The 25,276-nt window shown below is 41.3% G+C and overlaps 1 protein-coding gene across 1 annotated transcript in view; it reads right to left on the bottom strand.

The window, feature by feature from the left end:
• The window catches only part of KLB (klotho beta), a 35,306-nt gene that overhangs the window by 6,455 nt on the left and 3,575 nt on the right, over window positions 1-25,276 (bottom strand). The window contains exons 2-3 of the mRNA XM_020282209.2: window positions 7,434-7,944; window positions 4,112-4,380 (exon numbers count right to left, since the gene is read on the bottom strand). Coding sequence (XP_020137798.2) covers window positions 4,112-4,380; window positions 7,434-7,944 — 780 coding nt within the window. The remainder of the gene's footprint in view (window positions 1-4,111; window positions 4,381-7,433; window positions 7,945-25,276) is intronic.

The following is a 25,276-nucleotide window of genomic DNA, read 5'->3' as shown; positions in this document are numbered from 1 at the left end:
AAGGACCATAAAATACTTCCAGGAACTCCCAAGGTTGTCTTTTGAATCTGATAGTATCTCATTTCCTGCCTCTCCACCAAGGGGAGAGCCCTGGACTCCTGTTGTAGTTCTGCCCCCTTGAATCGCAGGCTTGGCAACTATCTAGTGATGGAGCAATCTCACCCACCTCACAGGTGTGTCGTGAGGACTCAGTGACTCTGGGAAAGTGCTCTGGCAACTTGAAAGCACTGTGCAAACATAATGTAGTCATGGCTTGGATTGTTTTTCCTGGTTGCAATAATTGCATGCTAGGCCATTTGAGTCTAAACTAAAAGTCCTTTGGCTTAATAAAAACATTTCCAAATTCAAGATTACTAAGGGAAAGCTCTGTTGTTGTTTTAAAGGACTTCTCATGACTGAATTTAAATGCACCAGAAGAAAAAATGATAATTAACCTTGCTTGGATCAATATTTTTCCTCTAATTGTTTTCTTGTCTGTCATCCTTCATAGTCTAATTACAAAGCCATATCACTGCCCACTTGCCATCTGCCAACCAGTAATCTAAAACATTAAAGTGAGAGAACATTGATCATGTGAGCATAAAGTTAAATCTGTATATAATTATTTGAGTAAAATCCTCCTAGACTAGATGGCCAGTGTCAATGTATTGAAAAACTCAGAACACCATGATATTGAATGGGTGTTTACAAAAGGCAAGCTTGCCATGAGGCAAGGCAAGATCAAATAAAAATATGTCTTTTAAAAACCTCCAGAAAGCTACAGTTAGAAGAAAGAGGACCTGGTGTTTGATAGATCAGCAGAGTAACTACAATTAACATTAATCTATTGTATATTTCAAAATAGTTAAAAGAGAATAATCCAAATGTTGCTAGCATAAAGGTAAATATTTAATGTGATGGATATCGCCATTACTCTGACTTGACTATATGAATACATTAAATTATCACATGTACCCTGAAAATATGTACATCTGCTATGTATCAAAAAATTTTAAAACCTCTAGAAAGCATTCGTTTTAGACAGCAAGTGTGTATGATTAATCTGCTAAGAGATTAATCATATACACCAATCCCAACCCTAGCTCCCAAAGCTTGTTTCTAAAATCCTACTCTCCACTAAAAGGATCCTGGGCTCCTTGGAGAAATGGCTTTTTCCAGATCTAGGGCAGGAAAAGAATGAAGTGAGGCGGTGGCATATTATGCCAAAATATAAGGAAGTGCTTAAAATCTGAAAGAGAACTGTCAAAAAGACACGGTAGCAGCTTGGAGGGGGTCCCATTGGCTAAATTTGAGGACAATTTGAGAATCAAAAGGAGTAATGTCATAATGATAATAATGAATTGTAAAACACTGAACTTAAAAGAATCCAGCTAATAAATGTAGAAGGAATAATCTAATTAGAAAGTGACCATTTTATAATCTACAAGGCAAGGTTCATGAAAGAATGTTAAGACCATTAGGTGAAAAGTTGTTGGGGAACAGGATATTCTTAGATTCTAATGGTATCATCAGATTACTTCTTAATTAAAAATGGAAAAGTTACAACTTAATTAAAATATCTAGCAAATGCCACCTTGAACCAAGAAATCTGGGGATACTACTTCAACCAATCACATTGTCTTCAGTAATGAAACAAATTACTGATGTATACCTCCTGATGTGATGCATTGAGAAATAAATATATGTAGTATTCTTTCCAGAAGAGGAAGTTAACTGAATGTTTAAGTGGTTAACTGAAGCTAATAAAGAAACAACCAGAGCAATCCAGAACATGAAATATTCTACAATCAACTGGCCTGGACTCTTCAGAAGGGTCAATACCATGAGTTTGAAGAGCTTGCTCTCAGTTAAAGAAGGCTAAAGACATACAACAACCAACATGTGATCTTTGTTTGTATTTTTAATCAAAAATTGTTTTAATGTATAAAAGACATTTCTGGGACATTTAGGAAAAATTGAATGTGGATTGTATGTTAGATGATATTGAATCAAGGTTAAATTTTCTGGGAATCATAAGAATGTTTTGTTCTTAGAAGATACATGCTGAAATATTTTGGAGTGGAGTGTAATGATGTATTTAATTTATCAACGGTTCATAAGAGAGAGAGAAGCAGAGATAAAAGAATTGTGGCAGCATGGTTGCTCTCCATAAAGGGAATATGTGTTTCTATTGTACAAGTTTGAAATTTTTCAAAATAAAATGTTGGAGGAAAAAAGAATGCTAACAGGCTAGGGGGAAATAAGATAGGAATGTGTGGGAGTAGGCATAATAATATTTTGTTTTGTTTTGTTTTGTTTTTTTGAGACAGAGTCTCACTTTGTTGCCCAGGCTAGAGTGAGTGCCATGGCGGCAGCCTAGCTCACAGCAACCTCAGACTCCTGGGCTCAAGCGATCCTACTGCCTCAGCCTCCCGAGTAGCTGGGACTACAGGCATGCGCCACCATGCCCGGCTAATTTTTTCTGTATGTATTAGTTGGCCAATTAATTTTCTTTCTATTTATAGTAGAGACGGGGTCTCGCTCTTGTTCAGGCTGGTTTTGAACTCCTGACCTCGAGCAATCCACCCGCCTCGGCCTCCCAGAGTGCTAGGATTACAGGCGTGAGCCACCGCGCCCGGCCTAGCATAATAATATTTTTTAATTAAAATAAATAAGTCTTCATTTAAAGCTGGAGCTTGCAGTTTGGGTCTCCCACATGGGTGGGAGAAGAAACTCGTATCTCTGGGATCATTCTTTGCTGAGAATTTGGATAACTATAAATCTACTTGAAGTGGTTGGGAAAAGATGGCCTGTCTCTGCCATGTGGAGGAAGAGGAAGGAACTGGTTAAGTAGGTGGCTATAGAGGGGCCACAAGCTGAAGATGAGTCACTGTGTTTATTCTGCTCTCTGTATCTTTCCCCTTTTACTCACCCTGAGCTTTAACTAAAATTTTATTTAAATAGCCACAGGGGTTCCACAGATTCATAACCTGTGGACTTTGCCCAATCACAGTTTAAACTCTTTTGTCGATCTCATCCCTTATGCATCTTTCCATATGCTCCTAGACTATAGGCAATAGTGTGGCATCCTGAGGTCTTACAGCATAGTGGGCAGGAGACAGACCAGGAAACCTGGGCAAGTTACATAATCTCCCTCAACCTCAGTTTCCTTGCTTGTAAAATGGGGGTTTTAAGATTAAGCAGAGAAAATGCTTAGTACATACTAAAGGCTTTAACAATAGTTATTATGATTTTGGAAAAAGCACTGTGCATCTGGAGGCCTAAAGACTGCCTGTTAACAGTTCTGCCAGGACTTGTGTTTCCTTGGGCAAGTTGATAGGTCTCACTTTCATCCCCTATAAAAATGAAGGATTTGGAATGGGAACTCTCTAGGGTCTCACCTGGCTCTAAAAGGTGATCTCATTCATTTACCTGAGCACCTGCCATGTGCCCGGCACTGCTCTAGTGAGGCATACAGCAGGTATAAAAGCCTCAAACAGCTCTGTCTTCATGCATTCTAGCAGGGAGACAGAGGTGATATATGAGAAAAATGTGGAAAGTACTTAGTATGTTAGGTGGTGATAAGTGCTTTGTACAAAGATAAAGCAGGAAAGGGGGAGAGGTGATGGGGACAGGGTTAGGATTGTTGGAGTGGGGGAAGCCAGAGAAGGTGATATTTGAGGAAACATCTCCAGAAGGTGAGGAAAGAGACGCGTGTGGAGGCTCTACTGGGATGGATACAGAGGCCTCGTGAGGCAAACCATCCAACTCTATTACATAAAAAGAATCAAAGGGCTGCTAATAATTTGCTTTTGACAACAAAAAAATCTAAAATTATTTTCCATATAATTTTGACACGACTAATAAATGACTATCGATTCCCTCCAGACTCTGTGCACCTGAGGGCAGCTCCTTCACGTCCCAGCTGCACCGCCAAGTAAAAAGCTCTCAGCCAGCATTCAGCACCTTCTATTTCTCCCTTCTCTTTCCCCAGCTCTCCTCCATAACCTTCCAGCTATCGTGGTATTTTATAACCTCCGACGGCTATCTTTTAGCTGTCATTAAATAAATGAAATAAAATATTGTGTGCTCTTTGCCCCAGTTTATGGTTAATTTGGAAGTAGCCACTTACCTTAAGAACAGATTCAGTGACACCCCAGGAGAAGTCACAGGGAAACTGACCCTGCACATCTGGTGTGGACTCTTTTAAAGTAAAGCCATTTTCTCTTATGATCTGTTTATAGTAATGTGCCGAAGACTTGGGTATCCTTTCTTTCTGTTTGCTATTAAAATCCACGTAAAACAATCCTCGGCGGGTAGTGTAAGCATCTTGCCATTCAAAGCCATCCAGGAGCGACCAGGCAGTATAACCAAACACTTGGATTTCATCCAACCTTATTGCTGCACAGAGAAAAGAAAGCAGAGGTGTTCAGAGGCCTAAACACTCTAGTTCATGTTTATAATTTCGCTAACGGCATGCCAGGGGACAGCATATTGCGAAACCAACTTTTTTCCTAATTTGTGGGCCCGTTACGTCAAAGAGAAAACTAATGTTTATACTTGAAAAGTGGCAGTTATTTTCACCTAGAATGGCACCCCCTGCCCTCGAAACAAGTGAATGACAGTTAAAGGATCAAATTAAAAGTATTTCTGAGACTTGGTGTGCAAATCTGTGTCAGGGGGCATGGTAATTTCTAGAACCCTTTGGGACCAAGACCAGACATCTGCTTGTGACCAAGACTTCCTCATTTCCAGTTTGGGTTGGTTCCTGTCTTGGACAAGCTATCCATTCTATGAAACTATCTTCCAGGACTAAAAAGATCGCTGTCAGATTTGCCTTAAGCGAACATAGATGTAAGGAGGCAAAGTGGTGAACGAGGTCCAGAGCCAGCGTGGCTGAGGGGCTGAGGGCCCGGGCCTCGTCCTGCTGAGCTTCTGGGAGGGTGCTCCTGGGCAGGTTTCTTGGCCTTGGTTTCCTCATTTGTAAATAGAAAGGATCGGAAATGATGATCTCCAAGGACCTTTCTAGCTTGAAAACTTCTAGGAATTGGGTAAAAACGAAATACGAAAATCAACGACAGCAGTCAAAACAACAAATGTCAAATCAGCCCTGAATCATCTTTCTTTTCTTTTCTATTTTTATTTTATTTTTTTCTTTTTATAAATACAAATTCTTTTTTTTTTTTTTTTTTTGAGACAGAGTCTCACTCTGTTGCCCCGCCTGGAGTGCCATGGCATCAGCCTAACTCACAGCAACCTCAAACTCCTGAGCTCAAGCCATCCTCCTGCGTCAGCCTCCCAAGTAGCTGGGACTACAGGCATGCGCCACCATGCCCGGCTAATTTTTTCTATATATTTTTAATTGGCCTATTAATTTCTATTTTTAGTAGAGACAGGGCCTCGCTTTTGCTCAGGCTGGTTTCGAACTCCTGATCTTGAGCAATCCTCCCAGCTTGGCCTCCCAGAGTGCTAGGATGACAGGCGTGAGCCACCAGCCTCATCTTTCTTTTCTTAACCACTTCATTACGAGCGTCGACTGTAGTCGACAGCCGCAGATGAACGCGCACAGCGACTGTAGCCGACAGCCATGATATGACTTTTCTAATTTTTCATTTATCAAAATAAAATTGTGAACATTTAAAAATAATGTAATGAAAACATATATGTGCATGTTACCTATTCTGATTGACATGACAAGTAAAGCTGCCTGTGAAGTAAAACAAGCTGTCGCTGCTTTCCCGCTTCCCGCGTCACACGAGAGCAGACGGCTGGGCAGACTAAGGGTGCGGCTGTGGGCGAGGGTTCGCGGCCGGTGAGCGCCCCACCGAAGTGGTTAAAGGCATTCTTTTCTCTCATAGAAATGTCTCATCTCTGCATTTGGGGGTTCTAAAATTTTTATTTTTATTTATTTTTTATCAAGACAGTCTCACTCCATTGCCCTGAGTGCTGTGTTGTCAGCCCAGCTCACAGCAACCTCAAACTCCTGGGCTCAGGTGATCCTCCTGCCTCAGCCTCCCGAGTAGCTGGGACTACAGGCATGTGCCACCACGCCCGGCTAATTTTTCTATTTTTGGTAGAGACAGGGTCTCCATCTTGCTAAGGCTGGTCTCGAACCTCTGAGCTCAAGCAATCCTCCCACCACTGCCTCTCAAAGTGCTAGGATTACAGGCATGGGCCACCGTGCCTGGCCCAGTTTTGGGTTTTATCACTGACATTCTTTTCCTAAAAGGTAGGAAAAACCCATGCCAAAAAGATTCCAAGAAGGCCCTATTTCTAGTCCCTTGGTGGTGTAGGATCCTGAGGACAATGTCATGGTGACCTCTGGGGAACAGACACCTCCTCTGCCCACATGCATGGCATTTGACCCCAGCCCTACAGGTACTGTCCTCTGCCCTGGCGCCCATGCACATGTGGCCCGTGGCCAGGCGTGGCTCCGTTCCAGGTTGCTCCTTCCTGCAACCTGGGGCAGCAGGGTCCTGCTCTCCTTCAGGGCAACCCCTGAAGACTCTGTGCTACAGATCCTGGTTTTCCTCCAGGCTGTGCCTTCTAAACAGAGCTGCAGAGTTTTGGTAAGGTCCACAGAGAATTCCTTTTTATTTGAGTAAAATGGAGCCCAACTCTGTAGGGAACAGAACTTGAGGCTTGTCTTCTGCTCCATCATTTCTATCAGCCACCTGTAGATGTCACTACTTGAGTAATGGAAAAGGAATGAGGGGTAAGTAGGGGATAGAAGAAATCTCCAGGAGCCATGGAAATTACTCAGTTTTGTCTCCAGACCTTTTTTTTTTTTTTTTTTTTTTTTTTTTTTGCAACAGAGTCTCGCTTTGTTGCCTAGGCTAGAGTGAGTGCCGTGGCGTCAGCCTAGCTCACAGCAACCTCAAACTCCTGGGCTCAAGCAATCCTACTGCCTCAGCCTCCCAAGTAGCTGGGACTACAGGCATGCGCCACCATGCCCGGCTAATTTTTTCTATATATTAGTTGGCTAATTAATTTCTTTCTATTTATAGTAGAGACGGGGTCTCGCTCTTGCTCAAGCTGGTTTCGAACTCCTGACCTCGAGCAATCTGCCTGCCTGGGCCTCCCAGAGTGCGAGGATTACAGGCGTGAGCCACAGCGCCCGGCCTCTCCAGACCTTTTGATGGATCCGTCATGTCACAGAACATAAGGATCACAATTTCAAGAAGAACATTCAGCATCTTAGAATAAAATACTACTGTTAGGAAACTTTAAACATATCTCTTTTAGCCCTGAAAGAATGAAACATCTTCTTGCCAATTAAGGATGTAGCTCTTTAGTCTGAAATTATTTTGTTCTCAAACTTATTTTTAAAAGGTCATGGGAGTAACATTAAAAAAAGGTCTGTCAACATTGGACAATACAAAAGCCCAACAATAATAATCATATATTCCAAGGTGACTTTAAAATTTACAAATTTGACCTAATGTGCAACCAACCTTGAAGTACCTGGTTGAGGAAATTCTTCATCATGTAGATGGCTGTGGTGTCTTCCGTTTTCACATGGCTGTCCGTGAACCAGCCATTCTCAGCAATCAAGATGCGAGGGTTGTCGTATTCCAGTTTAATCCAGTTCAGCACTTCTCTTAAATTAAGTGACACATTTTGCCCCATTTTAGCCATGGTGTTTAGGGGCTTGAAATTGTTAGGTCCAAAGGAGAAGGCAAAGAAGTCAGCTGTGCCTCTCATCTCACTCTTCTCTGCTTCAGAGAAAAGGGGTAAGATGGAGAGCAATTTCTTCTTCATTTCCTCTGGATAGTCGCCCTCCCCATGGATAGGGTGCGCAAACCAGCCAAGCACAGAAACCATGGATTGCTGGCACTTGACTATATCCATCATGTTTTCTGATCTGTTTGGCTCAATCCAATGGGATCCCAATGTGATCGATAACCAACCCTTCTGATGTGGACGGAAATTTATGTTGTAGTTATGCCAAACTTTTGAATGAGCCTAAAAAGAAGAAAATATTATTGATCTTGATTGTCCTTGCTCACAATGGTTGTATGTGGCTGGTAAAAGGGCTTTTCATGGACACAATTAGTGCTGGGTAGGGTGGGCAGGGGGGCTGCCAGGGAGCCCTGCTGGCCTCCCAGTCTGCTCTCTGCACCTCCAGGGCTTCCAGCGGAGGAGCCGCAGAGCCGAGTGCGGCTCTGTCTCACTTCTCCTCCGGTCGAGGCCCTCCCTGGGCCCTCTTGGAGCAGGCGAGACGCTGTGCAGGTTATAGGGTTGCCTCCTCCATGGAGGAAGACACAGAGCAGTGACTGGTCACTGTTCTACGGAATCTCCCTTTGTTCCTAATTTAGAAGTACAGGGCAATGCAGGTGCTCACTCTGTAGCCTTAGGCAAGTTACTTAACCTTTCTGAAATCTCTTTGTATCCTCAGCTGTAGAATGAAGTTAATCACAGTAACATCCTTTGTAAGGTTGTAGTCAGATATAGAGCTTATATATATGTGAAATATGTAGCACAGAGTACGCGGGCGGCGCTGCCAAAAGGTGGCTGCCACCACTAGCGCGCCTCCCTGCCTTTCTGTTCCCGCGCACCCGCCCCGCGCAGCCCGCCCCGCGCGCCCGCCCCGCGCAGCCCGCCCCGCGCAGCCCGCCCCGCGCGCCCGCCCCGCGCGCCCGCCCCGCGCAGCCCGCCCCGCGCAGCCCGCCCCGCGCGCCCGCCCCGCGCAGCCCGCCCCGCGCAGCCCGCCCCGCGCAGCCCGCCCCGCGCGCCCGCCCCGCGCGCCCGCCCCGCGCAGCCCGCCCCGCGCCCCGGCCCCGGCCCCGGCCCCGCCCCGCCCCGCGCGCCCGCCCCGGCCCCGCCCCGCCCCGCCCCGGCCCCGGCCCCGCGCCCCGGCCCCGCGCCCCGGCCCGGCCCCGCCCCGCCCCGCCCCGGCCCCGGCCCCGGCCCCGCGCCCCGGCCCCGCGCCCCGGCCCCGGCCCGCCGTCTCTGCTCGGGCCTCTCAGTTGCTCTACTTTATCTGGGTGTTTATTACTTTTGTCCCACAGAGTCTTCTTCCAGGTTTGTTCCTTAGCTATTCTCTTGCTCAATGGAGATGTTTTAACACCAGGATGAACTATCCGAAACTGCCTTTTTATAGGTCAAAACGAATGGATTTGAACAGTGGATTCAAACTTGATAGGCCCGGTGGACACTGAAAATGTTCCGTAACTCCTGTTAGGGTGGGGAACGTAGGCATTGATGTAAGGGCTGGGGATTCCAAAACTGGTGCCACCGTGCTTTTTGTTTTGCTTTTTTGTTTGTTTTTTTTTAAGACAGAGTCTCACTCTGTCACCCAGGCTAGAGTGCCGTGGCATCAGCCTAGCTCACAGCAACCTCAAACTCCTGGGCTCAAGTGATCCTCCTACCTCAGCCTCCCCAGTAGCTGGGACTACAGGTGAATGCCACAGTGCCTGGCTAATTTTTCTACTTTTTATAGAGATGGGATCTCACTTTTGCTCAGGCTGGTCTCAAACTCCTGACCTCAAGCAGTTCTCCTACCTCAGCTTTCCAAGAGTGCTAGGATTATAGACTGTAAGCCACCATGCCAGCGAGAAAAGCTAATTTAAATCATTTGCTGAAAGATTTTCTGGAGGACAGATGCCTCTGTCTACCTGTTCTTACATCTGATTGTCTTCAGAAGATTCTGGAACCATTTAGCACCCACATGTTCCCAAGGATCCTTAAGAATGCTTTCCTCTCAGAGAAGTGTTTAGGCTGTAACCTCCTCCCTTGCCTCCAACCTGAGGTTGAGCTTCTGAAAGGAGTAACAGGGGAGCCTGGGGCAGACTCTTAAATGATTTCAGCAGCTCTTTCTGGGCTTTTCTGGGGCTAGAATCACAACAGAAAGTCTTGAGAACTGCTTTCCCCCCTTTTCAGATGCAAAGCTAGAGCAGTCATGCATTCCTAGGATTTAAATAAGGCATTCATTATTTGCTTTATTCTAAACAGTCAGTTAATCCTGGCAGCCTCTGTGCCTTCATCCACAGAAGGCACACTTTTCAGGGCTCTGTGCACCTCTGATGCACAAACTGGAAAGCACTGAATACGTATAACATTTTGAGCCACAAACTAGCTGTCTTGCACATTTAGCTTTTGCTTGTGTAGACAATGAATGGAGAGTAGACAGAGTCCGTATAAATGTATTAATCCAGCCCTAACAAGAATTAACCAGTCCTAACAGGGAAAAACAAGGTGGGGAGGGAGTTTCTTCAAAATAGATGCTCTATTGCTATTTCCGTAACTATAATATATGCAAGATGACCTCAGCTGTGATAAAATATTGGTTATGCCAGCATTTGAATGAGAAACAGTAGAGTTTAGAAGACAACAGACATGTACCTTTGCAACTCTTTTCCAAACAAGTTTTCTGGACATAGATATGTGCCGTGTGTTGTTAGGCCCCAAGGTGACCTTCGTGTTCCACCATGTCTCTTTCACCTTTGCTGCTATTTGCATAGGCTATCAAGGTACCTAGGGTTATCTTTGCTCTGGGCTGAAGGCAGCCTCTTCGTTCTGGCGTGGAGAGTGTGGGGGAGGCTGTGCATACAGCACTCAGGGCTATGACTTGATCCTGTTAGCCAAGGAACAAGCTAAAACGTTTCGCTCCGAGACAGTGAGTTTGACATAAACCTTGACGAAACAGGGATATCTATCTCTGTGCGTTCTCTGGCCTGACATAAAGGAGATCTGCTGGGAAAACCGGAATGGAGTTCGTAGGGGAGTTCACCCTGGGCCCTGCCACCTTGCACAACAGCCATTCTGCGACCTTCCCAGGTCACTCTCTATCTTGCACACGGCCAGCCATCGACCTTTGGAATGATTGATTTAAGGGAGCTTCAACCTTTGTGCTTTAGATTCAGTAGCTTAAAGCAAAAGTCAGCTGCTTTTTCTTTTTGAGATCAGCTATCATGGCCTAATGTCATTGAGAGACAGCCAGGGCTTAATGTCTCATTCTGTTCCCTCCTCCAATCTAAAGTGGCAGCTCCCTTTGATGCCCCTGGAAGTCCAGAGTCAGATAAACTCTGTGGATGACAGGAAGCAAATAAGATAGCAGGCATAACTTTAGAGACAGAGATGAAGAAGGGACTGGAACTCAGCAGACATGGCAGGACGCTGGTGGGAAGAATGGTCTGAGCACAGAAAAACAAACCTAACACATCATACGCATGTATTTAAGGAACCCCAATCATGTTTCAAAAGTTAGATTTCCAAATTTGTGTGTGATTTTAGTCTTCTTTGGCTGAAATATCTTCATGTGAACTGTATATGTATCTGTTATTAAAGCTATTTACTAAAGTATTAAATACAAACTGTTAAAGAAAATTTATTTAAAAACTCCACGTGTGTAACAAAATGTTTTCATATTTCTGTTTCCTTCCAGGCTTCTCAAACATACTTCCCAGCTAAAATCACTTTAAACATTTTCCACCTTGTTTTTAGTCTTCATAATTATGTTAACAGTATAATAATTTACCAATTTGATGAAACATGATTTACTTAGTTATCTCTCTCTTTTGATAGCAATTACCTTATTTTTCTTCATTTTTCCCTTCTCTTTTCCTGTCATAAATAATGTTGCAATAATCAACTTTGGGCATATGGCTTTGAATTTATTTAAATTATTTCTGTTCATTAATCCCAGGAATGAACTACCTATTTTTTAAATTGTTTTAAATATTACCAAATTGCTTTCCACACATTTTGTCCATAGGTATGAGTGTTCTCTGACCATCTGCTGAAAAACAAGGTAGCTCTATTTGGGGGACAAATGGTCTTTGAGATTAATAGAGAGGTGCTGTCACCTAGATGGTACTATGGGGAAACGCCCCAGGGTCTGAAGCAGGAGATAGGGCTTTAGTGCTAGCTCTACCACTAGTTAGCCTTATGATCTTGAACAAATCATTTCCCTCTTAGAGGCCTCAGTTTTTCCTTTCATTATGCTGAGCTAAAAATAGATACCCTAGAGTATTGTTGTGAAGACCGAATGAGGTAATAACATACACATGAATGTAATAACATATTACACGAATGTGTAATAACATACACAAAGACCTATGAAACAATACAAATGTAAACTTGAAGTAGTACTTCAAAAGAGCAAATTGAAAATAACTGAACTTGCTGTGGAAAATCATGATGGAAGTCTGTGTGGGCATAAAGAGTGTTCTGCAGATAGCTCCTAAGCCCTTTCCTCTCCAATTTCATAGCTAGAAATGAAAAAAATATAATTAAACGTTTTTCCTCATTTATTGTTTGCAGCTGATTGAGTTTTACTCATTGTCCTTTTGAACTGGGATTAATTTCAATTTGATTCATTTTTCATCTACTCAGCACTTTATATTAAGTTTTATGCTAACTACAAATACTGCTCTTCCAGATTGTTTCTTAAATTCATTAATATATCCTGAATTCTACAAATATTTGTTGAGTGCTTAAAGCATGTGACCTTTACTGTTTATTATTAAAAATTACGTGACTATTATTCCTTAAAATACATTATGCGACAGTTATTCTTTAAAGTTTTTGATAATCTTGAAACTCTTTTGGAAACAATATTTTACCTTTATTATTCTTTGGAAAGCATTTAAATATTAACAAAAGTTACCACCTTTCATAAAAAAATATTTTACCATCTTTTTTTTTTGAGACATGGTCTCTCTCTGTTGCCCAGGCTATAGTACAGTGGCCTCATCGTAGCTCACTGCAACCTCAAACTCCTGGGCTCAAGCGATCCTCCAGCCTCAGCCTCCAGAGTAGCTGGGACTACAGGCGCACGCCACCATACCCGGCTAATTTTTCTATTTTTTGTAGAGATGGAATCTCACCCTTGCTCAGGCTGGTCTTGAACTCTTGACCTCAAATGATCCTCCTGCCTAGGCCTTCCAAAGTGCTGGGATTACAGATGTGAGCCATTGCACCTTCCCTATCATCTTATTTATTATTATTATTATTTTTTTTTTTTTTGAGACAGAGTCTCGCTTTGTTGCCCAGGCTAGAGTGAGTGCGGTGGAGTCAGCCTAGCTCACAGCAACCTCAAACTCTTGAGCTCAAGCAATCCTGTTGCCTCAGCCTCCCGAGTAGCTGGGACTACAGGCATGCACCACCATGCCTGGCTAATTTTTTGTATATATATTAGCTGGCCAATTAATTTCTTTCTATTTATAGTAGAGATGGGGTCTCGCTCTTGCTCAGGCTGGTTTCGAACTCCTGACCTCGAGCAATCCGCCCGCCTCAGCCTCCCAGAGTGCTAGGATTACAGGCTTGAGCCACTGCACCCGACCCCTATCATCTTATTTTTTTTTTATTTTTTTATTTTTTATTTATTTTTTTTTTTTTTGAGACAGAGTCTCACTTTGTTGCCCAGGCTAGAGTGAGTGCCGTGGCGTCAGCCTAGCTCACAGCAACCTCAAACTCCTGGGCTCAAGCGATCCTTCTGCCTCAGCCTCCCGAGTAGCTGGGACTACAGGCATGCACCACCACGCCCGGCTAATTTTTTTGTATATATATTAGTTGGCCAATTAATTTGTTTCTATTTATAGTAGAGACGGGGTCTCGCTCTTGCTCAGGTTGGTTTCGAACTCCTGAACTCAAAGGATCCGCCCGCCTCGGCCTCCCAGAGTGCTAGGATTACAGGCGTGAGCCACCGCGCCCGGCCTATCATCTTATTTTTAATGGTCCAAGTTCATGTTTTCTATAGTTGAAATAAATCAGTAATTACATTTTAATGAATTTTCCTCCTATTTTCTTATTAATCATTATATTTTCAAATTATTCTAACAAATCGTTATTTTTCTCAGTTTGTATTGTTTCTGGATTTTACTGTGGGAATTATGTAAAAAGTGAACTCAAACATATCTGTTCCTTCAAAACAGGCATGCTGTTATTATTGAATTATAATTTCAATTGTATTACTAAATTAATGGATGAACCAGAATCTAAACCTAGCAACACCAAAGGAAAAAGATCTAGAATAAAGTTCAAAATTTGATTAAATGAAGCATTTGTAGGTTTCCCCTTATTTGAAGAGAGGAACTGTATCTATTTTGCTCACAGTTGGGCATTCAGATGCCCAGGGAAGGGCCTAGCATAGAATAACTGTTGAATGTGTGCACACTAAGGATTAGCTATTCTCCTGGTTACCTGAGGTACATTAATGACAATACAGTTTCTATAAAGCTGGTCTTATTTTTCCCATTTTAGAAAAGAAACTGAAGTTTAAAGAGGCTGTACAGTGGTGGAGGTAGGATTTGAACCCAGGCCTCTTTAATCACTTTACTACACCATCCTGCTTTCTATGTGTCCTGCCATTTCTTAATATTGAAGCTGTTGAGGAAAGGCCATATTGTTTTAAAATTATATCTCCTTTCTGCTATACTTGGTCATTAAAAGAACTAAATAGTTCTAGAATGAGGGTACCATATCCTGCTCTTTCATAATGAGAAAAAAATACCTATGTATGTCTTGAACCCCTGAGGGACCACCCTACACCTGACTGTCCTCCTCTGAGAGTGGTGATCTTTAGGCCTTTGTCAGTGTGGGACCAAGAGGACAGAGAAGCTGTCCCTGCCCAGCACGTAGGACAGTGCCTCCTTCAGACAAATAATAACCAGACGGTTCTTAGGTGAGTGACGTTTATCATCAAATATAACAGAATAGTGATGAAACTAAGAGCCACAGAAGTTCAGGAATACAAATATTAATAAGAGCTAACACCTATCCAGTTCCAACTGTACTCAGCACTGTCTGAGGGCTGTGTGTGCCATCTTATCCAATCCTCACCCACACCCTGTGAGGCAGGCACTGAGGAGAGGAGCCCGGGGATGGAGGGGTTCGGGCAACGTGCCTAGTTTCACCAGGTGAATGGAGCCTGTGCTGCTCCACGTGCTCCTGTCTGACAATCAGAGGGAGAGAGTGGACCTCAGAGGTCATTTCATTCAATTTGTGAAATTTTTCTGTTATAGATGAAGAAGCTGAATTCACCCTGCCCTCAAATAAGTGACCTGCCCAAGGTCTCAGTTAGCTAGAATTCAAATTAAGTCTTTCAGCCTTCTAGTGCACTGTAATTTCTAGGATGACTTGCAAATTAATTTATGGGCCTTTGAAACACACTTTCATTCCTTAGACGCGAAGGTGATCAATCAGGCTATGAAAATGCAAAGGGCGTGTAACAGACATAGCACAAACACAAGGGACAGTACACAGAAATCCTGTAAGAGACACTGAGGACGAGGCAGCGAGTCGTGGCTTCACTCTGCCTTCAGCCTGCCTCCCCGTCCTATGGGCAGGGCATCAGCCTTACCTTCTGTTCAGTTCCATTGTTTTCCTTACAGAAAGGTATATACATCTGCAGAAACAGGTTTAGAGAGATCATTTTTATTTATCTAAGTTCCTTCAACTTCCAGCTATTATTTTGTCCCCATTTTCACTCTTCATCCACTTATTTTGATTATTTACTTAAATTCAAGCCTACAATTATTTATTTAACAAGTACAAGGCACTGTAGTAGACATTTAGAAAAAAGACTGACAAGATAGCCCCTGCCTTCAGGTGACCTATGACGTCTCATAGGAGGAAGAACAGAAATAAGTAAAACAAAAACAGTATACTTCTACATCTCAATTAATCAGAAATGATAAAGCTAGATGTAATACTGTGATTCAAATTCTGTGAAAACATGACTGTGTGTACATGTGCGTTGTTGTGTCCCTATATACACAGAAAAAATTTCGACACTGAACAAACTGTTGACAGTGGTTACTTCTAGGGTGTGGGGTTTGAGAGTAAGGAAAGAGGAGAACTTTTATTTTTTAATTTAATGTCTTTCTGTATTGTTTGAATGTTTCGCGATAAAAACACATTTTTCAAATTTAGAAAAGTCAAGGGGACTTTGGAACAGACAGTTTCTGTCAGTGAGTATAACTGCTCTGTGCTGTCACTCTTCAGTTCCCCCAAGACCAAAAATCTCAAAGGAAAAAAATGGGAACTTTAAAGCTCAGTTATTTTGAATTTTATTCTGTATCAAAGAATGTTTCATACTCCAAAATAATATATATATATATATTTTTTTTGAGACAGAGTCTCACTTTGTTGTCCAGGCTAGAGTGAGTGCCGTGGCGTCAGCCTAGCTCACAGCAACCTCAAACTCCTGGGCTTGAGTGATCCTCCTGCCTCAGCCTCCCGAGTAGCTGGGACTACAGGCATGCGCCACCATGCCCGGCTAATTTTTTTTTTATATATATATATATCAGTTGGCCAATCAATTTCTTTCTGTTTATAGTAGAGATGGGGTCTCGCTCTTGCTCAGGCTGGTTTTGAACTCCTGACCTTGAGCAATCCGCCCGCCTCGGCCTCCCAAGAGCTAGGATTACAGGCGTGAGCCACAGCGCCCGGCCCAAAATAATATATTGATGTTCAAAACAAGGCGAGGAGGAGGCATACAATACATACAAGATTAACATGAAAGAAAAATCGATAACACCAAACTGCAGCCCTTTATTTAAGACTCGGGTCATATAATCTGTGGCTATGATATGGTGCTTAAGCAGAACCAGGCAATGGATTCCCCCAAATACTAAAAGTCCTGGCTTTCGCCAACCTCAGGGTTACCCCAGAACATTTTCAAGTAACACCATTAGATCTTCCAAAGATTACTTTAATTACTTCTTCCAAGAGTCACCCTTTACTGGACAATAAATTAGAAGTTTCTGATCTCCTCTCAGCATCTCTACTACTTTTCAGCAACAGAATTGTTTTAACGTTTAGTAGTTTTAATTACACTTTTTTCATTTAACATAGACTATTTTCTAATGTTGAGTTTTCTCAGTAAGACTTTTTATATGCAATTAAATGACTTATACAATGAAGTAATGTGAAGTTCCCCTCAGTTCGTAGTTCCATCATATCCAGCACTATTTCTATTAGTTAAAATATTTTCTGGTCTCCAGTTGGGTCTAATTTTCCATGCATGAGAGTGTTCATATCAAATCAAGCTGTTTAAATAGGATCACAATATTATTCTCTGAGGATTTATAATTACATTTATTTAAACTCTTGTTAATCATTCCCTGAAGTATAACTTTTCTACTTAATGGTTAGAAAAAGTAAATATTGCTCTCTTGAAGGTTTTAGAATACCAATTGCAGTCTATAAATAGGTTTTTTACATGAGTTTTACTGCTAACAATGGTATTCTGGTTATAGAAACTCTCTTTAGCAATTCTTTTCCACAAGCAGTTTTCATCATTTATTCCAACTTGATTAAAAACATCTATAAGATACTGGTTTTGGCTTGTCTGATCAGTATTTCCTATAGTGTATTTTTTTTGAGACAGAGTCTCACTCTGTTGCCCACACTAGAGTGAGTGCTGTGGCGTCAGCCTAGCTCACAGCAACCTCAATCTCCTGGGCTCAAGAGATCCTACTGCCTCAGCCTCCCGAGTAGCTGGGACTACAGGTATGCGCCACCATGTCCGGCTAATTTTTTCTATATATAGTTGGCCAATTAATTTCTTTCTATTTATAGTAGAGACGGGGTCTCGCTCTTACTCAGGCTGGTTTTGAACTCCTGACCTCGAGCAATCTACCCGCCTCGGCCTCCTAGAGTGCTAGGATGACAGGCGTGAGCCACCGCGCCCGGCCCCTATAGTGTATTTGTTAGAGGTGTCTTAGGTCCTAATGGAAATGGGCTAGTATTTCTACTGTAGGTACTATGCAGTAGCTAATTAAATGAATAACTGTGTTAGCTAATTTACTTAAACTCTAAATGATATTATCAGGGCACATACACGATGTAACATCATTTTAATGGGACACTAAAGTTTTGGGCAAATAAAAATTTAAATTGTGCCGGGCGCGGTGGCTCACGCCTGTAATCCTAGCTCTCTGGGAGGCCGAGGCGGGCGGATTGCTCAAGGTCAGGAGTTCGAAACCAGCCTGAGTGAGACCCCGTCTCTACTATAAAAATAGAAAGAAATTAATTGGCCAACTGATATGTATATAAAAAAAAAAATTAGCCGGGCATGGTGGCGCATGCCTGTAGTCCCAGCTACTCGGGAGGCTGAGGCAGCAGGATTGCTTGAGCCCAGGAGTTTGAGGTTGCTGTGAGCCAGGCTGACGCCACGGCACTCACTCTAGCCTGGACAACAAAGCGAGACTCTGTCTCAAAAAAAAAAAAAAATTTAAATTGTGAGGACAAATGAAAAACCCCATTTTTAATATATGAGTTGGGGGATAAATGGGTCATAGATTTTGTGGACAAATAAAACATGTAGATAGATTGTTTTGGTCTTTTATTTTTTTTTATTTTTTATTTTTTTCATTAGCAAAGACTTCAGGATGTTTTGGTCTTTTAATAGGCAAAACGAAGTGAAATATCTGCTGAGTCAGTATCAACACGTGGCTGACATGGGTAAATTGTTCTTTTTCATTGAAGCTAGGCAGGTGATCCACGTCATTAAACGTTGCTAGCCTGATAAATGAGATTTGAATTTTGGCTGTAACACTTACTCACTATATATTACCTTAGGCAAATTTCTCTGGGCTTCAGTTTTAGCAGTTGTAAGATGGGTTTAAGAACACTTACTGGGCTGAGCTAATGTGAGAATTAAATGAGATAATATGTTAAAAAATACCCAGTACATTTCTGGCATTTCAGTAGGTATGCAATAAAGTATTCTTCTTATAATAATAATTTAAAATGGTATGATACAATGTTAAAAACTTATCTGTAATAATTGTGTCAATCTTTCACTTTAAGAATAAAGACCATTCTTTGTCCTTTGTTCTTTCTTTTCTCTCTCTTTTTTTTCTTTTTGATGTGGGAGTGGAAAGTTGTGGAAGGTAGAAAGTAATAGGTTTTTTTTTAAACCTTTTTTCTGTCCTTCAATGATGGAAAAGATTGGTCAGTTTTTTAGCTCCAAGACTTTGCAAAACTTGATTTTTGCAACCCAACTTTAATGGAGAATCAAAAAAAAATTTTTTCATAAAAAAATCATTTTAGATAATCATTGAAGTTTTTGTTTTGTTTTGTTTTTTTGAGACAGATTCTCACTTTCCTGCTCAGGCTAGAGTGAGTGCCATGGTGTCAGCCTAGCTCACAGCAACCTCAAACTCCTGGGCTCAAGTGATCCTCCTGCATCAGCCTCCTGAGTAGCTGGGACTACAGGCATGCGCCACCATGCCTGGCTAATTTTTTCTATATATATTAGTTGGCCAATTAATTAGTTGGCCAATTTCTTTCTATTTATAGTAGAGATGGGGTCTCGCTCTTGCTCAGGCTGGTTTTGAACTCCTGACCTCGAGCAATCCGCCCGCCTCGGCCTCCCAGGATTACAGGCGTGAGCCACCACGCCCGGCCAATCCTTGAAGATTGTGCTTCTATATAACCAAGACAAGCTAAAAAGCCTCTTTCTAGTATTTTCATTTCAAAACATTACACTTAATTTTCGAGATGTTTGTGGGGGGATGGGCAGAAGAATCTTAAAAATAACATTTAGTCTACTTAAATGTGCCTATGAAACACTGCAGCCTTCTTGATTTTCAAGAAAGCAGTTGCAGCAGTCTCTTGGCAAAGGCTTAGCTATTCATCATGTGGATAGTGGTGTTTTTACCATTGTTTTTGCAGTTTTAGTACTACATTTTGTTTAAGAATTTCAACAGAGACTTTAAGAAGAGAACTATATAAAAATGGTTATATTTATTTATTTATTTATAAATATAAAATATTTTCTTTACTTTCTTATTTTATTTCTTACTTTTAGTTATGAAAATTCTCATAATATACAAAACTAGAGAGAATAATATAAGGAACTTTCATAAACACATTACTCAGTTTTAACAGTCATCAAAATTCTGTAGCTTGTTTGAAGACAGGTTTAGTTTTTTAAATTTAATTTTTCTTTTTAAAATTTTTTTGAAGTCCAAACCTGAGAATTAAGATAGGCTTTTGGCTAGGCGTGGTGGCTTACGCCTGTAATCTTAGTACTCTGGGAGGCCAAGGCAGGATGGGAGGATCATTTGAGCACAGGAGTTCGAGACCAGCCTGAGCAAGAGTGAGACCCAGTCTCTACCAAAAAAATAGAAAGAAATTAGCTGGACAACTAAATATATATATAAAAACTAAGCCGGGCACAGTGGCACATGCCTGTAGTCCCAGCTACTCAGGAGGATTGCTTGAGTCCAGGAGATTGAGGTTGCTGTGAGCCAGGCTGATGCCACAGCACTCACTCTAGCCTGGGCAACAGAGTGAGACTGTGTCTCAAAAAAAAAAAATAAAAAAAAAGATAGGTTTTTAATGTAACATCTCTTTTTAAAAAAACAGGCATACACAATTGATTTGCATGTTCTGAAAAGACTATATAAGGTTTATGCCTGTGTGTGTGTGTGTGTGTGTGTGTGTGTGTATGTGTGTGTCTGCAATCCATTTCTATTCCATTGCAGGTTTGAATCCTTGCTGGGACAAGATAGATCTTCCTTAAATTGAAAATAATCAATTTAATTATTTATTGAATGCTTAATACACGTCAAGCATTGTGTGAACTTCTTTGAGGGAATGATACCAAGAAATGTGAAGTTAAAGCTTCTCAAGGAAGTGAAAAATAAGAGAAGAAATACAGTTTTATTACAGGCTCAGGAAAGAGTTGGTGAGGCCTTGACTTAGAGCAGGGTTTCCCAACATCTCTTCTCCTGAGTGCTGCTTTCACAGTGTTAAGCAACCTCTTGAACCCCTGAGGAACTTGAAGAATCAATTCATCCTTTGTGTGTAGTATATAAAAAGTGTTGAATCTATTTAGAACTCAGGAAAGTAAGCAAGAAAAAATCAACTCTATCAAAAAATGGGCAAAGGACACGAACAGAAACTTCTCAAAAGACAGAATAATGACCAACAAAGATATGAAAAAATGTTCAACATCTCTAATCATCAGGGAAATGCAAATCAAAACCACAATGAGATATCACTTAACTCCAGTGAGAATGGCCTTTATCAAAAAGTCCCCAAACAACAAATGCTGGCGTGGATGCGGAGAGGAACACTCCTACACTGCTGGTGGGACTGCAAACTAGTTCAACCTCTGTGGAAAGCAATATGGAGATACCTCAAAGCGATACCAGCGAATCTACCATTGGATCCAGCAATTCCACTACTGGGCATCTACCCAAAAGATCAAAAGTCACTTTATGAAAAAGACACCTGCACACGAATGTTTATAGCAGCACAATTCACAATTGCAAAGCTGAGGAAACAACCCAAGTGCCCATCATTTCATGAGTGGATTAATAAAATGTGGTATATGTATACCATGGAGTACTACTGCTTTAAGGAACAATGGTGATATAGCACCTCTTGTATATTCCTGGGTACAGCTGGAACCCATTCTACTAAGTGAAGTATCTCAAGAATGGAAAAACCAGCACCACATGCACTCACCAGCAAATTGGTATTAACGGATCAACACCTAAGTGGACATATAGGAGTAACATTTATTGGGTGTCAGGAAGGTGGGAGGGCGGAGTATATACAACCACAACGAGTAAGATGTGCAACGTTTGGGGGATGGACATGCTTGAAGCTCTTACTTGAGGGGGGAGGGGGGCATGGGCAATATAAGTAACCTTAACACTTGTACCCCCATAATATGCTAACAGAAAAAAAAAAGAAAAAAAATAAAAAGTGTTGAAATATTTTATTTTATATGCCTATTTTATTAAAGATTGTATTGTCAAGTTTATTCAAAATAAATTTAAAATAGTCATAGAATAAATTACAAATATTTAAAATGGTAATAATATATACACATTAATTTTGGCATTTTCCCATCTAATAAATAATGCACATTATGTTAGTTATATTAATTAGGTAAGGAAAAGTATTTTATGACATATTTTTAAATGACATACTATGCTTGGTTTTAGGTAGGACTAAAAGAACACTAAAATGCTGAGTAAAACCTATACATTCAGTGGTGTTTTCCAAGCCTGGTACACCTACCTTTTTTTGTATAGAGATGACATTAGGTGGAAGAAAGATGGAAATTTTTATGTTAAGTGTTTAAGGGTATTAAAAAATACTGGTTCTTGGCCGGGCGCTGTGGCTCACGCCTGTAATCCTAGCTCTTGGGAGGCCGAGGCGGGCGGATTGCTCAAGGTCAGGAGTTCAAAACCAGCCTGAGCAAGAGCGAGACCCCGTCTCTACTATAAATAGAAAGAAATTAATTGGCCAACTGATAAATATTTAAAAAATTAGCCGGGCATGGTGGCGCATGCCTGTAGTCCCAGCTACTCGGGAGGCTGAGGCAGAAGGATCACTCAAGCCCAGGAGTTTGAGGTTGCTGTGAGCTAGGCTGACGCCACAGCACTCACTCTAGCCTGGACAACAAAGTGAGACTCTGTCTCAAAAAAAAAAAAAAAAAAAAAAAAAAATACTGGTTCTTTATTTATAGTAGTATTTAAAGTTTCCTTTCAAAATTCATTTTTCAAAAAAAAATTTTCAGTAAATAATACTACATATAATACTTGGATATGCAAACAGACAAAAAAGCCAGAAAAAAACCAACATGAAGTGACACACAAAAAACCCAAACTTTGTGAAACACGATGTTATGACATTAAAAATGGATAAAAATTCCTTATGTATCATTTCATTTGAATTCTTGAATTTTTGAATTTTGCCTTTTAACATATGACAAGTTTTTTTAAAAGTAAGTTTAATGTTTTGTTCATAAATAACTAATGGTTAATGTATGGTAAATGGTTTGGGGCCATTTTTCAAGTATGTCACAAATAAGGCAAAGCCAGCAGCAGCAGTCTTCATTCTCTGTATGTGAACAGCCAGACAAGGCATCATCATATTGATAATTATATATTTTTCCTCTTTTAACATTTTTGAAAGCATTGTTTCTGTTCTAAAAACAGAATAATCTATAAATTAATTTTGAGTTTATATATGCAATTTATAGATCTGGTGAAAATCTCCTTGAGGAGATTTTGTAAAATTATAAGCATTTTTATGCCCCCATACTGATTATATTTCAATGCCCTTGTTCTCCATGCTTCCTGCCTTTAACCAGCTGTCTACTATAGGTATAAGTCAGGAGTTTTCAAGATCTAGAGGGAGGGGGAGGAACAATGACTGCCAAGGGACAATGGCAATGTCTGGAGATGTTTTGATTTGCACAACCCTGGAAGGGGGGGTTCTGCTGCTGTCTGGTGGGTAGCAGCCAAGGATGCTGCTAAACACCCTACAACGCACAGGACAGCTCCCTACAACAAAGAATCATCTGGCCCCAAATGTCAATAGAGCCAAGGTTCAGAAATCACTGTACTACATAAACACTATCTATCTATGAAAGATAACATTTTAAAGCCATGAAATGGTCAAACTATCATGGAAGCTGGCAGCATTTAGTGGAATAATAAACCAAGTGAGTTACTGTCTCATGAGCAAACTCATCTTCCCCAATCTCTGTGCATGTTTACGCAGAGGCTCTCAAGTATTCCATTCCAGAAGGGAAATCTATAAATTTTAATTCTTATGTGTATTTACTGATTTCAAAATAGAAGGAAAACAGACACCATTACTGCCTTTACTAATGTGAACCCTTGTGGCTTTGCTGAACAGGCCAAATCTGTCACTGGAATTTTTAAAAACCAAACTTGAGAGAGAAAAATCTTCCTTCTACAAAGCAGAAAGAACCAACAAGAAGAAATGTACATGAAAGACTGAGAAAAAGGGCCTTCTGAGGGTGCCCTGGTTACTGAGTCCATTCACCCCTGTGGTCGGTCACAGAGCCAGGGAATTGCTCCTTTTTGCTTAAGCCAACTTGAATTAGATTTCTGTCACTTGCAACCAAACAAGTCCTGAATAATATACTGCTATACTAACATAGGCAATATTTCAAGACTTAGCAATAATGCAATGAAATATGAAGATTGAACTTGAGACTGTTTTTTGATTACAAGTTTTAAGATTGAAATCCTAACCTAAACCATTCATTCAACTAACATTTATACCTAGCATGAACCAAATATTCTGTGCAAGGTGCTGGGCACACAAAGACAAAAAATTTTCTTTCCTTTCAAGGAACTCTAAGTCTAGTTGGGGAGATAGAAAAGTACCATATGGTCTGAGTACAAATGCCAGAAACAAGAACATCTTATGGGAGCCCATAGAAGGGGCACTTAACCCTACAGGGTCAAGTATAACTTAGAGGGCCAGGCATGGTGGCTCACGCCTGTAATCTTAGCACTCTGGGAGGCCAGGGCGGGTGGATCGCTCAAGGTCAGGAGTTCAAAACCAGCCTGAGGGAGAGCGAGACCCCGTCTCTACTATAAATAGAAAGAAATTAATTGGTCAACTAAAAAATATATAGAAAAAATTAGCCAGGCATGGTGGCGCATGCCTGTAGTCCCAGTTACTCGGGAGGCTGGGGCAGGAGGATCGCTTGAGCCCAGGAGTTTGAGGTTGCTGTGAGCTAGGCTGACGCCACGGCACTCATTCTAGCCTGGGCAACAGAGTGAGACTCTGTCTCAAAAAAAAACAACAAAAAAAATCCCCAATAACTTAGAGGTGGTGATTGTCTAAAGTGTGTCTTGAAGGGCATTAAATGGGTAAAGGAGGGTATTTCGGCTGGATGGAGCGAGCCAATAGAGGTTGGTTGGAGAGGGATAACAAGTTAAGAAAGAGATGCTGCCAGTAGTGTATTATGATGGACCACGGGGTGCAAGGGGCTGGCTTTGGTAGTGGGTTGGATTGGAGGCTGGATTGGAGGCCAGGAGTTGTGTCTTGAGGATCTTGGTGAAAAATTGGGACTTTACCCCAAAAGCTTGGAGGAGCCACTAAGGGATTTTATGTAGGAGAACAACCTGATACATGTTAGAAATATCACTCTGTAAGATGAAGATAATAGTTACCTGGCAAGGTTGTTGCAAAGATTATATTATAGATAATATTTAAAATGATAATTACCATGCTTAAAGAAGGCCAAGCCAAAAAAATGCATCCTCATTCTGTTCAAAATACTGTTAAAAACTCAGAGTTGAAGTAGGTGTAATTATGGGAAATTTTTACCCAAGGCTTAGACTTACTAAGGTAACCCCCAGAGCCGCCATAAAGTGTAATCTCAATTCCAGGTCAGTCTTGGCACCTGCTGGGCCATTCATGTTTCCTCTAAACTGGAACATTTTAAACTGAAATGTAGTTTCCAAGATCATTCTGGAACTAAGAGGACCTCAATAGCCACTACAAAATCTTTTCACTATCTGAGAATTAGAGAATAAAGTAGTCTTGAACCACCCAT

This window comes from Microcebus murinus, chromosome 3 (genome assembly GCF_040939455.1).
Source record: "Microcebus murinus isolate Inina chromosome 3, M.murinus_Inina_mat1.0, whole genome shotgun sequence".
In the NCBI taxonomy this organism is placed as follows: domain Eukaryota; kingdom Metazoa; phylum Chordata; class Mammalia; order Primates; family Cheirogaleidae; genus Microcebus; species Microcebus murinus.
Note: the sequence above shows the minus strand (reverse complement) of the source record. Positions and strands in the feature narration are given on the sequence as shown.